A 15,093-nucleotide genomic window follows, 5' to 3' on the forward strand; every position below is an offset into this window, starting at 1 on the left:
TAAACAAATAGAAATATTTAACAAAAAGAAATTATAATTATTTTTTTTAATAAAAAATAAATAAAAAAATAAAATAAATAAAAAGAAAAATTTCACTTTTCATTCATTAAACGTATTGCATTAAGAAAGGAATATCTATGATTTTTCGGTTTACGTTCGGTTAGAGTACGGGAAAAGATGGAGACGGAAGATTGAGATCGAGTCCGTCTTCTGTCTTTGATGTTTTTGATATATTATACAACAATGGCCACGCAGAAACCAGTAGAATGGGTTTCTTCGTTGATAACAAGGTTTGAAGAACAGGTAATGGAAATAATTAAAAGCATTTAAACGTTCGATATTTTTTCGTTTTAATTCGGCGATGATGAATGTGATTTCTTTCTACGAACTGTCATGTCGTCTGCCGGTTTTGTGTTTTGAAATTTGAATGAATGGTTACTATCCATTGATTCAAATTAACTATTAGTATAAAGAAGTTTTAACATACAAACTTTCATTCAGATATATTAAATTGACATTATTTCTAATATAACATTATTCAATGAGTTGAGATTTGATTAGTCAATATTTATGATATGTTCAATTAACTTCAGCAGTTTAAAATGTTTATATAATTTAATACTTTAATATATAAATTTGGGAAAAATTCTGAGATGAGCAACCTTTCCTGGATTTGGGCCACAAGGGAATGTAGGATTCCAGCAAGCTACTTACATTTTTTCTTTCAGAGTTGCAGACTAAGCTACTGAGTACCAACATATTTGATAATCTTCAGTATGCTAGGTACTAAAATATGCTAATGATATGCAAATTAGTATATAATTTATTCTTTTCACCTGGTTTAGTTTGAATGTACTTCATCATAGATATCAACTTAAAGCTGCATAATTGTATGGCATGAGACATGAAACAAAAATAAAATTACCTTGCCAAACCCACAAAGTCATGTATTAGAACCCAATACAGGTTGCTCATGACCAATTTAAAATAATGTAGCATAGCATATGAATCATATTTTGACTAAAAACATTTCTTTTAATTAATAAAAGTTGGCTTCCTGAAATTAGAAGTGATTTATTTATTACTGTTATTATTTATTGAGACTGACAATAGAACATTATATTATTAATCCTTATTATCATACTATACTATAACAATACTTGAATATCTGTTTGCAAAAATAAACAAAAGAGACAAAAAATAGTAATCATTTTCAGATTTAATTATTAATTTAATAAACTATTTTTAGNACGTTGTGTCAAAATTTCAAAGCAATCAGTTAAGAACTTTCGGAGATTTAAGATTTTGAAAAAACAAACATTTAAATTTATATATTGCTTTTAATTAATTTTAATTTTAACAAGATTGAGAACTAAATAAAGTTTGGATCTAAAAATAGTTTATTAAATTAATAATTAAATCTGAAAATGATTACTATTTTTTGTCTCTTTTGTTTATTTTTGCAAACAGATATTCAAGTATTGTTATAGTATAGTATGATAATAAGGATTAATAATATAATGTTCTATTGTCAGTCTCAATAAATAATAACAGTAATAAATAAATCACTTCTAATTTCAGGAAGCCAACTTTTATTAATTAAAAGAAATGTTTTTAGTCAAAATATGATTCATATGCTATGCTACATTATTTTAAATTGGTCATGAGCAACCTGTATTGGGTTCTAATACATGACTTTGTGGGTTTGGCAAGGTAATTTTATTTTTGTTTCATGTCTCATGCCATACAATTATGCAGCTTTAAGTTGATATCTATGATGAAGTACATTCAAACTAAACCAGGTGAAAAGAATAAATTATATACTAATTTGCATATCATTAGCATATTTTAGTACCTAGCATACTGAAGATTATCAAATATGTTGGTACTCAGTAGCTTAGTCTGCAACTCTGAAAGAAAAAATGTAAGTAGCTTGCTGGAATCCTACATTCCCTTGTGGCCCAAATCCAGGAAAGGTTGCTCATCTCAGAATTTTTCCCAAATTTATATATTAAAGTATTAAATTATATAAACATTTTAAACTGCTGAAGTTAATTGAACATATCATAAATAATGACTAATCAAATCTCAACCAATTGATTAATGTTATATTAGGAATATGCCAATTTAGATTGATACCTGAATATATTTGAATGACAATTTGTATGTTAAAACTTTTTATAAAAACCATTCTGAATTGTTAAATATAAGATTGCAAGCTGAGAATTGATCAGATTTTGACCATAAAGATTTCTTTTAATTAATAAAAATAGGCTGTTTGAAATATTTATTTGTTTACAAAGATGATGCCAAATTTTATAACCTTTTCCAGGTAATAATGATGATTGATCATCATTGAATGCTTGTATTTTATCTATTTGTGCAAATATTTGTAAAATATGAAAACTCCAAAAAACAAAATTTTTATGTTATATACAATAAAGGGCTTTAAAAGAATAATAAACACATTTAAGTTCAAGTCAATAAAAGTTTTTGAATTTTAGCTCATCTTCAAACTAAATTTCTGTCTTAATTTTACAAATAATATACTTGTAAGTTGAGTGTCAATTATGTTAGCATGAACTTGAGTTTAGTTTTAAAATTTTTTTGAAAAATTTTTCAAAAGATTTTTTATAAGATTTCTAGATAGTTTTAGTTAGTGATATACTTAGTCCTAAGAAGCTACTTAGCACCTGGTTTGAAAAATACAGAAATGTTGGTTATATTTTTAACCATATTCCAACCACAACATATTCAACTTTTGTACACATAACCATAACCTACAGCCATTGCTCCGTAGATTCAGTGCTGCAATTGCAATCTAAAATTGGTGTATAATCTACCTCATCACATAATTCACACCTTCTTTCAAATTTGTTTTAAACACATAATCCATAGAAAAGATGAGAAAAATAAAGATGATAAGATTCAAGATAAGTAATCTTGTTCAGATGAAATTTTGTTGGAAAGTAAACATAAACAAGAAGAGTTTTGTCTTATTCTAAAAGGAGTTTGAAAATTTTTATTCTAAAAGGCTATTGAAAATTTTTTCAAATGTGATATTCCTTGGTGAGCAAATAATGCTATTTATCTATACAGAATTGTCAAAATTGGTTAGGCATTACTTGACTGCTCTTCCAAGTAGTATATCTCGTGAAAGGATGTTTACTAGTGCTATGCCAATAACCAAAATTGATATATGTTTACAATATTGATATTCTAGATTTGATATCAATATCAAATTTGGTTTAGCATAGCCTTAATGTTTACTGATATGGGAATTGTATATGTATCAGATGAGCAATCTTCCTCAAAATGCAAAGAAACTATTGTCTCTTAATTATAATCTTTCTTTATTGCATTTTAAATATTTAAATTTCAGTTATTATATAAATTTAAAAATAAATTTGTTTTTGTTTTCTTTATTTAAATTTATTTCATAAAAATAGAATATAACTCAACAGTTATTTACAAATAATTATCCTTTTTATGTAAAATGCTCTTTCTATGTTAAATGTAAGTTTTATGAAGAATAAATTTGTTTTAATAATTAAAATATCATGAATATATACAAGGTAGCTTCAAAATGTTCCCGGAATTATGATGAGTTAGTCAATTAAAGGCAATGAAAAAGGGAACATATAGTGCATGTCTTAGCTAAACATGTCAGAAATAGAGAAATGTGTTCAAAAAAATCTGTACTCACTGCAAAGATGACAACAGTTACCATTCAGTGAAGGTTGTGTTAGTGAGACATCGTGAAACAGTCTGGCAAAAATGCCTGTGGAAGAAAAATGTGCAAATATCAAATTTTGTGTATTATTGGGGCAGAAAACCCTCTGAGACCTTGAAGGTGCTTCAGTTCCGCCTATGTTGAATCTGCCATGAAACATTCTCAAGTTTATGACTGGCAAAAATGCTTTCGTGAGGGATGAGAAAGTATCTTTGACGATTTGCAAAGTGATCATCTGTAGACATCAACGTCTGTGGAGGAAGTGTCAGTTGTACGTGAGATTATGAGGTTAGACATATGGCAGTTAATTGAGCAAATCACCAAGACAGCAGGAATTTTGGTTGGAAGTTGTCATTCCATTCTGCAATATCAATTGAACATGCACTGTATTTGCCAACACATAATGCCATGAATGCTCATGGCAGACCTCATGCAATTTCTACCTCTTCTGGTTGAAAGATGCCATCAAAGAACACCACTTCAAGAATGTGGATGAGGTCATACAGAGTGTGACATCTGCGTTACAGAAGCTGTTGCGAGACGGCTTCCAAGAATGTTTTCAGCAGCTATACCAGCATTGGCAAAAGTGTGCGGTTGCCAAAGGACAATACTTTGAAGGACTCGTGCTTGATTTGTCAGTTTTACATATACTTTTGAGTAATAAACCAATTCTGAGAACTTTTTGAAGCTACCTTGTATGTATATGTATATGTTACTGTGAATGACTGATATCTGGCGAATGTCAACATTCTCCGGTGAATGTCAGCATTCACACAGTCATTTCGTGTATGTACGAAATATTTGCTAAATATCATTATTTCTCACTTACACCGGCAAATGTCGACATTCAGCATGCACTGATGGTGAATGTTGAATAAAAGTATTTTTATTACATTAAGACAAAAATGCAACTTTTTTAATATGTCAAAATAGGAGAAAGCTTAAGTAACAGCACATGTAAATAAACTGTTGAACCTAAAACAAACAGTACATTCTAAATCATTAAAGAAAATAATACAATAATAAACTTACACATAAATTATGTGATTAACGTTATANCTGTTGAACCTAAAACAAACAGTACATTCTAAATCATTAAAGAAAATAATACAATAATAAACTTACACATAAATTATGTGATTAACGTTATACAATCTTATTTATTGCAACAACTTAAACTGTTATAGCACTTTGAATTGCACAAGAGTCACTTGCTTTTACAACTGCATTTATTCGTGGAACACCTCTTTTTGCAATGATAGTGTGTATAGCATTGCCCTCCACTCTTCGAATTAGCTGCAGCTGCTTCTCTCGGTGATATTTCTTGAGAAGAAATATCTATGGAAAGTAACTTTTCTTTACAAATTACGAACTCATTACAGGTATAAAGCTGCTTGAGGTACCATTTTTGTTTGTTAATTTATAAAAGTCGGAGTCTTCGATTCCAACAACAACCGCCAACACATTTCGGGCACCTGTACGGCCACGGTCGACATCAGGGACTTGTATTTGTATGGCAGGGGTGCACAACCTGCGGCCCGCGGGCCACATACGGCCCCCTATCAATGTTTATGCGGCCCGCGGACGGTACAGGCCAAATCCCTTCTTTCGAAGTTTCTAAGTGTAGAACTTTTTCCCTTTCACAAAGTCATTAGCACCCAACTGTTTTATGACTTTCCCTGAGGTGAGAAATGGGGGATTGTTCTATAAATAAGTCTATTTTTAGCTAACACTTTCTGCTTTAGATATCGAATATTTTAAAATGATGTTAGAACGTCATTTCCGATGTTATCGGGAAGTTTCTATTTTGGCGGGAAATCTTCAATTTTATGCTTCGGAAAACTTGCCTATTCGTCTAAATAGCGTCAAATAACAAAAATAAGTGAAAATAGCGCTGAAAAACCATGAAAATAACGATTTTTTAGCATTTGTTTACATTCTAGATTCTGATTGGTATAGTCGAATTTGAATCAATCTTTTCTGAAAAGACGCTTATTCGTCAACCTAATGTCATTCAAACTAGAAAAAAACTAACCAGAGTTCAAAAAGGAATGTACAAAAAGCTATAAAACCAATAATTTACAACAATATCTCTCCATAGACAAAGAATAGAAAAAAAATTTTTCACATCAAATTTATTATTATTAAGTTGGACCAAGAAAATTAATACTGTAGTTGGAATAGAGTCATTACGACTAAAAGGAAGCCATTTGCATTAAAATATTTTGGATTTAATAATTATTACAAACCGCGTCAAGCCATAAACTTGTCAACAAAGAGGGTTGTAAAATGATTCCGTGTAGCTAGAAAGCTGCGGTTTTTTTTGTTTGAAAGAAAACAGATATATTTAGGTTATTTAAGTAGTAAATTAATTGGAACTTTTTATTTACTTTTATTTTTACATTCTTTTTTTCGTAAATTTAAAATTAAATTATTATTTTTAATTTTTATTTTATTTGAAATTTAACAGTCGTAAACTGTGATATATTTAGGACAGAAAAAAAAAAAAAAACAGATTGATTCTAGCGCCAATTTGAAACGAGATATCGCAATTTTAATAATTATATTTAAAATATTCAGATTTTCCACTGCACTGTGTTAATCACTTTTGATTCATTTCTGAACACGGGGGTAAAACTGACGGGCCATAAATATAATTTAGGTAAGAATGGTAACCACATTTATGATGGATTAGTGTCCTGCACCTGGCATGTTGACGATCTGACTCACAAATTCTGAGAAATGGTGGAGACGCCCGGACAGGGGTCGAACGAATTAAGACCTGCCTGGCCACGTGTGCGTAATAGTCTTCTGTCCCCGCCTCTTTAGTCTTTGGTCAGAGTGGATACAGAACAAAGCACGTGGTAGTCTAGCTTGCCTTATCTCAAACATGATTTGTTGCGGGCCTCAGAATTTTCGGCACAATGAGACATTGTTTTGCAGAGTGAACAGTATGGCGCCGGGCATTAAACGCAAGGTCAATCGCGAGAATCATCAGTTTCAAGAAGTGGAAGTGTGGACTAACAAGTACTGTTTTGTGCAACAGAACAACAGCATTATTTGCCTTTTGTGCAATGGAACAATAGCAGTGCCAAAAGAATTCAACCTGAAGCGACATCATGAAAGCCAACACAAGGATTTCCTTCTGCAAGGTACGGAACGCAAACGGAAAATCGAATCGTTACGACGATCACTAATCAGCCAACAAAATGTGTTCAAGAAACAATCTGGAGAATTGGATGCGGCTGTTGAAGCCAGCCTAGAAATATCTGCTTTAATAGCCAAGAATGGGAAACCTTTCACAGATGGCGATATGATAAAAAAGTGTCTTATCATCGCAAGTGAGAAGATGTGTCCTGAGAAGACAAAGTGTTTTCAAACAATCAGTCTTAACCGCATGACGATACAACGGAGAATCTCGCAAATTGCATCAGACATTTCTGGCCAACTTAATATTTTAGTTGCAAACTGTGCTTATTTTTCTTTGGCTGTGGACGAATCCACTGACATATCATCAACAGCACAAGTGATTGTGTTTATTAGAAGTGTTTCACTAGATTTTATTGTGAATGAAGAATTTCTTGGCATGGCATCACTTTCCGGACATACAACTGGTGCTGACTTACTTACTGGTTTATTGAGCGTTTGCAACAAATCAGCACTGGACTTTGACAAGCTATCCAGCATTGCCACTGATGGAGCACCATCTATGGTTGGATGTGAGAATGGCATGGTCACCTTGCTGAAAAACCACCTTGGGGACAGGCAAAAGGAGTTAGTCCAGTATCATTGCATAATTCACCAACAGCAACTTTGTGCAAAGAAGCTGGGATTTGAACGTCTGCTGAAAGATGTCTATGATACTGTGAACTTAATCCGCCGTCATGGACTCAACCATCGACTCTTCACATCATTTCTTGAAGAAATAGATGCTGATTATGCTGACCTGCCCACGTATACTGAAGTTCGTTGGCTGAGCAAGGCAACAGTCCTCAAGAGATTTGTGGAGCTATTGGGGCCTATTATCACTTTCCTCAAAGAACGGGGGAACACTACAAGGAATTTGGAGGGACAAAGATGGCAGTGTGATTTAGCTTTCCTTGCTGACATTACTGCTTATCTAAACGACCTTAATTTGAGATTGCAGGGAAAGATGCAACTTGTTTCTCAGTTGACAAGTAACATCAATGCATTTATGACCAAACTATCACTTTTCAAGTCTCACATGCAATCAGAGAACTTTACACACTTTCCACATTGCAAGGCCATGAAAGAGAAATACCCACATATGAAGATGGATTACTCTGACCAAGTTAACACCCTCCTTACATCATTCAATGAGAGGTTTGGTGAATTCCAGAAATACAAGATCTACCTGCAACTTTTTTCAACTCCATTTGATGTGAAAGTGGAAGATACCCCTCCAGATGTCCAACTTGAGTTGATAAACATCCAGTGCAGTGATGAATTGAAATCACAGTTTAAAAATTCTAATCTCCTCACATTCTACAAAGAACTGCCTGATACATCATTTCCAAAACTGAAAGACAATGCTCGATTTTGTGCAAGCATGTTTGGCAGTACCTTCCGTGTTTCCCCGAAAATAAAACACTATCTTATATTAATTTTTGCTCTGAAAGATGCACTAGGTCTTATTTTCAGGGGATGTCTTATTTTTCCATGAAGAATTCACATTTACTATTGAACAAAAAAATTCCCAAGTCGAACTTAGACGAGAGTGACGTATATCCGGTCATGTTGAACTGAACTTAAATAAAACCGAAGTGAACTTACAAAGTTCCGTTGGAGTGGACTTCCCACTCTTGCTTCAACTTAACCTTTTTATAGCGTCTACATCGGGCTCGATGACCAATTACTGCTTACTGAACCATAACACTATGCAAATATGATGTGGCGTGATTCCCGGCCGACCAATTAGTGATCACCAGCCATAACATTATGCAAATCTGTGATTCCAAGCCATAGTCTTATGCAAATCATGCTGTGTGGCGTGTTGTCTGCTGACCAATCAGCGGCTGTACTTTCAAAAAGCCAACGGCCACTTTCAACCTGCTGTCGATGACTGTTACGAGTAAAAAAAAAACTTTACTAGGTCTTACTTTCGGGGGGGAGGCCTTATATTTAGCAATTCAGCAAAACCTCTGCTAGGTCTTATTTTCGGGAAAACATGGTATGTATGCGAACAAGCATTTTCGCTTATGAATTTAAACAAGTGCAAAACACGGAACAGGTTAACCAACGAGAATTTGGAAAATCTGCTGTTTGTTTCAACATCTGCTATTACGCTAGACATCAAGAAGATTGCCGCCAGTATCCAATCTCAGCCATCGCATTAATCACTTGGAGGTCTGGCCCCCAGTCAGTAAACTTAATCCTAATTTGGCCCTTCTTCAGAAAAGATGGCATCCCCGTGTATGGTATCACCAATTTGAACAGAAGGAAACGGCGAAGAATTTGGCGACAGACTGTTGCCTCTCTGTCGACATAGGCTTCTCGGGTGTTGTTTCGACTTTCAGCAAAGCTTATCTGTGTTTGTCGACATACACCGGCGATTGTTAGAATGTATAATAATAAAACCAAATATTTGGTCTTACACCAACGTATTTTGTATGTGTCGACATTCACCGGAGAATATCGACATTCTCTAATTTTGGTCTTTCACAGTAACATATATATACAAATATATTTTTGAAAAATTATTTTTATTTTGTGGTATTTTATTTGACATCCTTTTGCTTTTTGCTATATTTAGTACCCAGCACTTGGTAATGGGTTTCAAACTGTATTATTATTTCTGGCTGAAGATTGCATATGACCCAAAGACAAGCTGTTATGCAATCTTTAGCCTGAATGTCTGTAATTGTCAAATGTTGAAAATACCTAGAAATTACTTAATACCAGCTTATTTAGTATCTGGTATAGTACATCACTTAGTTTTATTTTTAATTTTTTTTTTTCAAATTTTTTTGTGAGTTTAAATATGTTTATTACTTCTTTAAAGCATTACATTCTATATATTTATTATTATTATTATTAAAATTAATACAAAATGGTGGCTTAACTACCTACCTCCAGTCAAATTAATCAGTAATTAAATTATTAACATTGCCCAATAATTTTGGCAAAGATCATTTAGCTTTTATCAATTAAAATTGGTTTGAGTTGTTTATATATACAATTATTTAATAGTTTGTTTTTGAGTTTCTTTTGTTCATATTTTATTATGTTCCATTTCAAAAATTCTGGTTTAATAAATTTAATTTGGATTGATTTGTCTGATCATTCTTTGATAAAGTAATAAAAAGAGTGAATTCAAATTTTTATTAAAATTGATGTTTAAACAGAGCTAGTCTTAAATAAAGTAAATATTTACATAATTTCAGTATACAAAAATTTATATTAAGTAGATAATTTATAATAGAATTAAATTCTAGAATTTATTGGCAAGTGTGTGAGAAAGCAGCATAAATAGTAACCAGTTTCAAATTTGATATTTAATAAATTTATAATAAGCAAATTTTCAGTTTTGTTTTGCTTATTGTTTATCGCATCTTTATTTAAATCACAAGTAAATTATATTTAATGTAGGAAGTATTACATTTATATTTTAAAGTTATTCATATAAATAGATATATTTTTATCATCTTGCTTTCGGTTTTCTTATATGTATATGAGTATTACTTATCTGAATTTGATAGCACAAAGTTTTATAAAAGTTATAAAAAGCTTTGATCCCAGATACTTTGAAATAAATCTGTTATTACTTTTATCATGCTGTATTTATTGTATTGTATTATATATTACAGCACAATAAAAATAATAACATGCTACATTTATATTTATTATATAATATGCTATATTTTGAGCTAAAAATGATGCAATGAATATTATATTTCATTGCATCATATTTCATTGCATCATATACTTTCTTAAAAAGATTTGTCTTATACAAAGTTCTTAAAATTAATACTAAGTAGATATATATATAATGTGTGTGTACACATATACACAGGTATCCTTCAAATAACACTAGTTATATTCCAAAAATGTGTCATGTTATGCTGTACTATACAAACAAAAGACTAATGCAAAACATGGGGTTAGGTTCCAAAAGTATCACGATTAAAAATAGTGTATTATACATTAATATTAATTTTAGGATGTTTTCTTTTTACAAAGTGTCATTGTCATCTCAGCTTTTTTGTTGATCTCGATCAGAAGTATCAGCAACATTTTCATATTTTTTATTTTTATCATAAAAAATTTTTATGGATGACAAAATAAAAATATGTTATTAATTAATCAAAAATTGTTCTAGTGGGTTGTGTTTATTCAGTAGCGTACTGAGCAACTTTTTACCAGAATTTGTGTTTGAATATTGAATTGTTTGAGTACTGAGATACAACTGTATTTCATTCTTCATTTTTATGAATGAAGTAATCATTTGTAGGTAAGTAATATCTATGGTTAAAAAAAAGTTTAATAAACACTTACTTTAAAATGTTTAAATAAACTGTACTAAATATGAAGATTAATCTATAAAAAGAATACACAGTGACAGTCTTAAGGGCTAAAGTGTGAAAGCAACAACAATGACATCTGGTTGATAGGAAAGTTAGTGTATTTTTTTCCTTGTCCTATCAGTTTTCATTAAAGTAAACTTGACAAAAAGCACAAAATAATTTGAAAACTTCAATATTGTAAAATCCATGGGCAAATTTGAGACATGTATGCTTACTTGAATAAAAAAACATATCAAATAATGAAGTTTACACTTAAAAATTGTGAAATTTTGTACAGGTTTCCAAAATCATGTTAGAGCAAAACTGGAAGTCATGTTGTACAGGAGATATTCCCAATTTTCTGTTAGAGCAAAATCAGGTAGTATGTATGTATGTGCATATTTGTATTCATATTAATATAAGAAGAATATCATATCTATAACAATTGCATAACAATACAGTTTAATTAAAATTAAAAATTTTATGCTGATTAAGTTTAGCAAGAAAATTTTAGAGAATAAAGTATAATATAATATAAAATTTGTTAAATTTTTATCATATTTCTCAAGTAAATATGATAAAAAGACATCTTTTAAATTTAAGATGCACCTTAATTTTTACATGCTAACCCATAGGTGTATATTTTTTCAAAGAAAAACAAAAAACTTGAACAAATTAATGTGAACAGAATTAATTCTATTGATGTACTTCAATTCTGTTCTGTTCAATGTTTATTACACAGAATAGGATATTTATTACAGTAGAATCTAATTTTGATGTATTGTGAAACAATGGATTTTTTCTCAGGTTTTGCCAAATCAATGTAATTTGACCTGCTTTTAGCAAATCCATAGCTGAAAATAACAGATTATTTCTAGCCCATCTATTGTAAACTTTGTGTTTTTTTAATATTTAGTTAATAGTTTGATGGTTCCAAGAATTTGTAGGATTTGATGATGCACTTGTTACATCTGGGATATGTACAACTGAAGAATTGTATGAAGAGAGTCAGCATGCTGATTTGATTGAGGAAGAGCCACCTAATGAAAATTCTTATGTTGGTCCAAGTGTAATGCTGAAGTTTAGCAAGGCCATCTATTCTTTCAGACTTTTGAAACTTGGAAAGACTCAATGAAGACCTGCTGATGAGTTTCAGCATGAACAAAAGGCTGTACATGACATTGTTAATATCAAGTAATAGTATTCAATGGGCAGAAAAGTGACATCAAAACAAACCAAGGTGGATGAGTTTTTTAACAAATCTTGAAATCAAGTGAAGTGCTAATGAGCATATATAATTTGTGTCTTTTGTGCTTACAGTATATATAATTTCTGTCAGCTTTGTTGTACAACATACAGCATAATATATGATTTTGTAACATAATGTTTTTATAAAATAAGAATAGATCTCAAGACTGAATAATTTCAATTACAGGTATTTCTTATATATAGAGGGTTAAAAAATGGAAATTTTTTCAAATAACTGATATTTTCCTGTTATTTAAAAAAATTTCCATTGTTTGTGATATAATAGATTCTTGGAACAACAGATAATTTTTGGTGTCCCAAGCAATCCATTAAAATGAAATTCTATTGTATATATTATATAGTATCAAAGTCAGAAACCTCTTCACTTTCTGTTTTAGGCTTTTGTAAATTAACATTAGATTTGATGTTTACATCTTTCTACATGCAATTATCATCAGTGTTATTTGAAGCATTGGAAATGCAACATTTCTTGAAAGAGTGCTGAATACTTTTTTCTTTTTAATCCAAGTAGTAGTAATGATGTTACTATAATAGACGAAAAAGATTGAGCTATGTTGACCTCTTAAATAATTTATTATGAATATTGGTCTAATAAAATCATTAAAATGACATAATAGAATTTGTGATAGAGAAGTAAGATGCATGGTACTAGAGGTTGCTAATTATGATGTATTACTTCAAATCTAAGATGCACACATTTTCAGAGAAACTAAAACCTGAATAAAGTGTATCTTATATTCATGTGAGTACAGTAATAATAAGATAAGATTGTTTGCTTTACTATAGTATAAGTTGTTTATTTTCCAATGGTAGTGGAAAACTTTTTTAAAAAAAATGGAAGTGTGGTCTCACAAACTGATATAGTAAAAAATGTTTCAATGGTAAAGTTAAAAAATTCTCAATAAAGAAATTACTCATACATTTTTATTGTTAATTGAGGTGGAGTGTTAGCAAAAACATCCTCTGTATGACATAGAATTGAGTTTGTTCTCAAAATTTGATAGCTCTATTTTGATTAAACTTTGACATTTTATGTAATATGAAATGGGGAAATTAAAAATGTAATGAAAATCTGGGGTCCATGATTCTGTTTTCAAGATACACTGGGATCAGAATGACATCTAATGTCATTAATTAGCATGAGTGCATGCAATTTTTTTATATACAGGAAATCCTTGTTAGTTTGAAATTCTAGAGATGAAATTATTGCAACTTCAAATTATCGAGTTTTGAATTATCCAAAATTTAAATATTTCTGTACAATAGCCAAATGCCATGTAAGTGATGTAAGTTATTAAAGAAACTGAATATTTTTGCATATACAGAATGCTATTTTTGTTAATTAATAAATAATAATAATAAACTACAGGTAATCAGCATGTGTCCAGTGAGAATCTGACAGGTTGCCAGATAGGTTTTATAAAACGTAAAGCAGAATTCCTTGAAATGTAGGTTTTATAAAACGTAAAGCAGAATTCCTTGAAATTATTTTAAAAAATGGCCCAAAAAATAGTAAGTTGTCTAAATGTAGTAGTCTAGAGCCTACAAATATCTTAATCTGTTACTTGTAGCCCATTCTTGCAATCCCGAAAACTAGCCATATTTTATGAGATAAGAGGAAAAAAGGTAGTCCACGTGTAAGGTGACACTCAAAAATGTGCTAATGTAAAAGCAAAGCTATATTGACCAGATTAGAGTTGTTCTCAGTCTATTGTTCTCTTATAGCATGGAGGCACTTCAATCTAAACGAATGAGTTAATGTAATGCATATCACTGTTCAGACAGAATTTTCACTTTGAATTTTGAAGTAGGTATATTTTGAACTAACCGAATTCCTTAACATGTAAATCTCAATTTCCCTAGTCAGGACAAAAGTCCAGTTGTAAACCAACAGGATTTCTTGTATTTTTTTAATGCTGCTAGCGATATCGCTGGCAAGTAGTTGTTGTAGATGGCTCCCAAAACAATATTATTGACTTACTAGTATTTGACAAATTTCTTAGTTGGATAGAAAATGAACTATGCCTAGTAATAATTTTATTTGCTTGATGACGACAAACAATTTTTTAATAAAAAATAAATATTATTCAGAAAAATAAATGCTTTTTAAATAAAATTATGATTAGTTCACACTTAACAAAAGACAAATTTGAATGAAAAAAGAATAAACAAATTTTAGTACATTTTAAACATTACAAAAGCATATGCATTAATTTTAAGAGAAAAGAAAGCATTAGTATCACACACCAATATAAGCTATATAATGAATAGCAGTAAAGAATATACCTTTGAAACTTTAGAAAATCAGGTGTATTCAGAGCAAACATTTGGTTATGTTTAAAGGCCTTCCTGAGGCCTTTTACTATGAATTACAGTAGAGCGTCGATTATCNCTGGCCCCCAGTCAGTAAACTTAATCCTAATTTGGCCCTTCTTCAGAAAAGATGGCATCCCCGTGTATGGTATCACCAATTTGAACAGAAGGAAACGGCGAAGAATTTGGCGACAGACTGTTGCCTCTCTGTCGACATAGGCTTCTCGGGTGTTGTTTCGACTTTCAGCAAAGCTT

At 30.9% G+C, this 15,093-nt stretch overlaps 1 protein-coding gene across 1 annotated transcript in view; it reads left to right on the forward strand.

The window, feature by feature from the left end:
• Positions 1–119: 119 nt before the first annotated feature.
• The window catches only part of LOC111618329 (neurofibromin-like), a 179,304-nt gene continuing 164,330 nt past the window's right edge, over positions 120–15,093 (forward strand). Inside the window, exon 1 of the mRNA XM_023359826.1 lies at positions 120–303. Coding sequence (XP_023215594.1) covers positions 220–303 — 84 coding nt within the window. The 5' untranslated portion in view covers positions 120–219. The remainder of the gene's footprint in view (positions 304–15,093) is intronic.

Source organism: Centruroides sculpturatus, unplaced genomic scaffold (genome assembly GCF_000671375.1).
Source record: "Centruroides sculpturatus isolate CEXI.00-Female unplaced genomic scaffold, Cexi_2.0 scaffold92, whole genome shotgun sequence".
Classification (NCBI taxonomy): Eukaryota; Metazoa; Arthropoda; class Arachnida; order Scorpiones; family Buthidae; genus Centruroides; species Centruroides sculpturatus.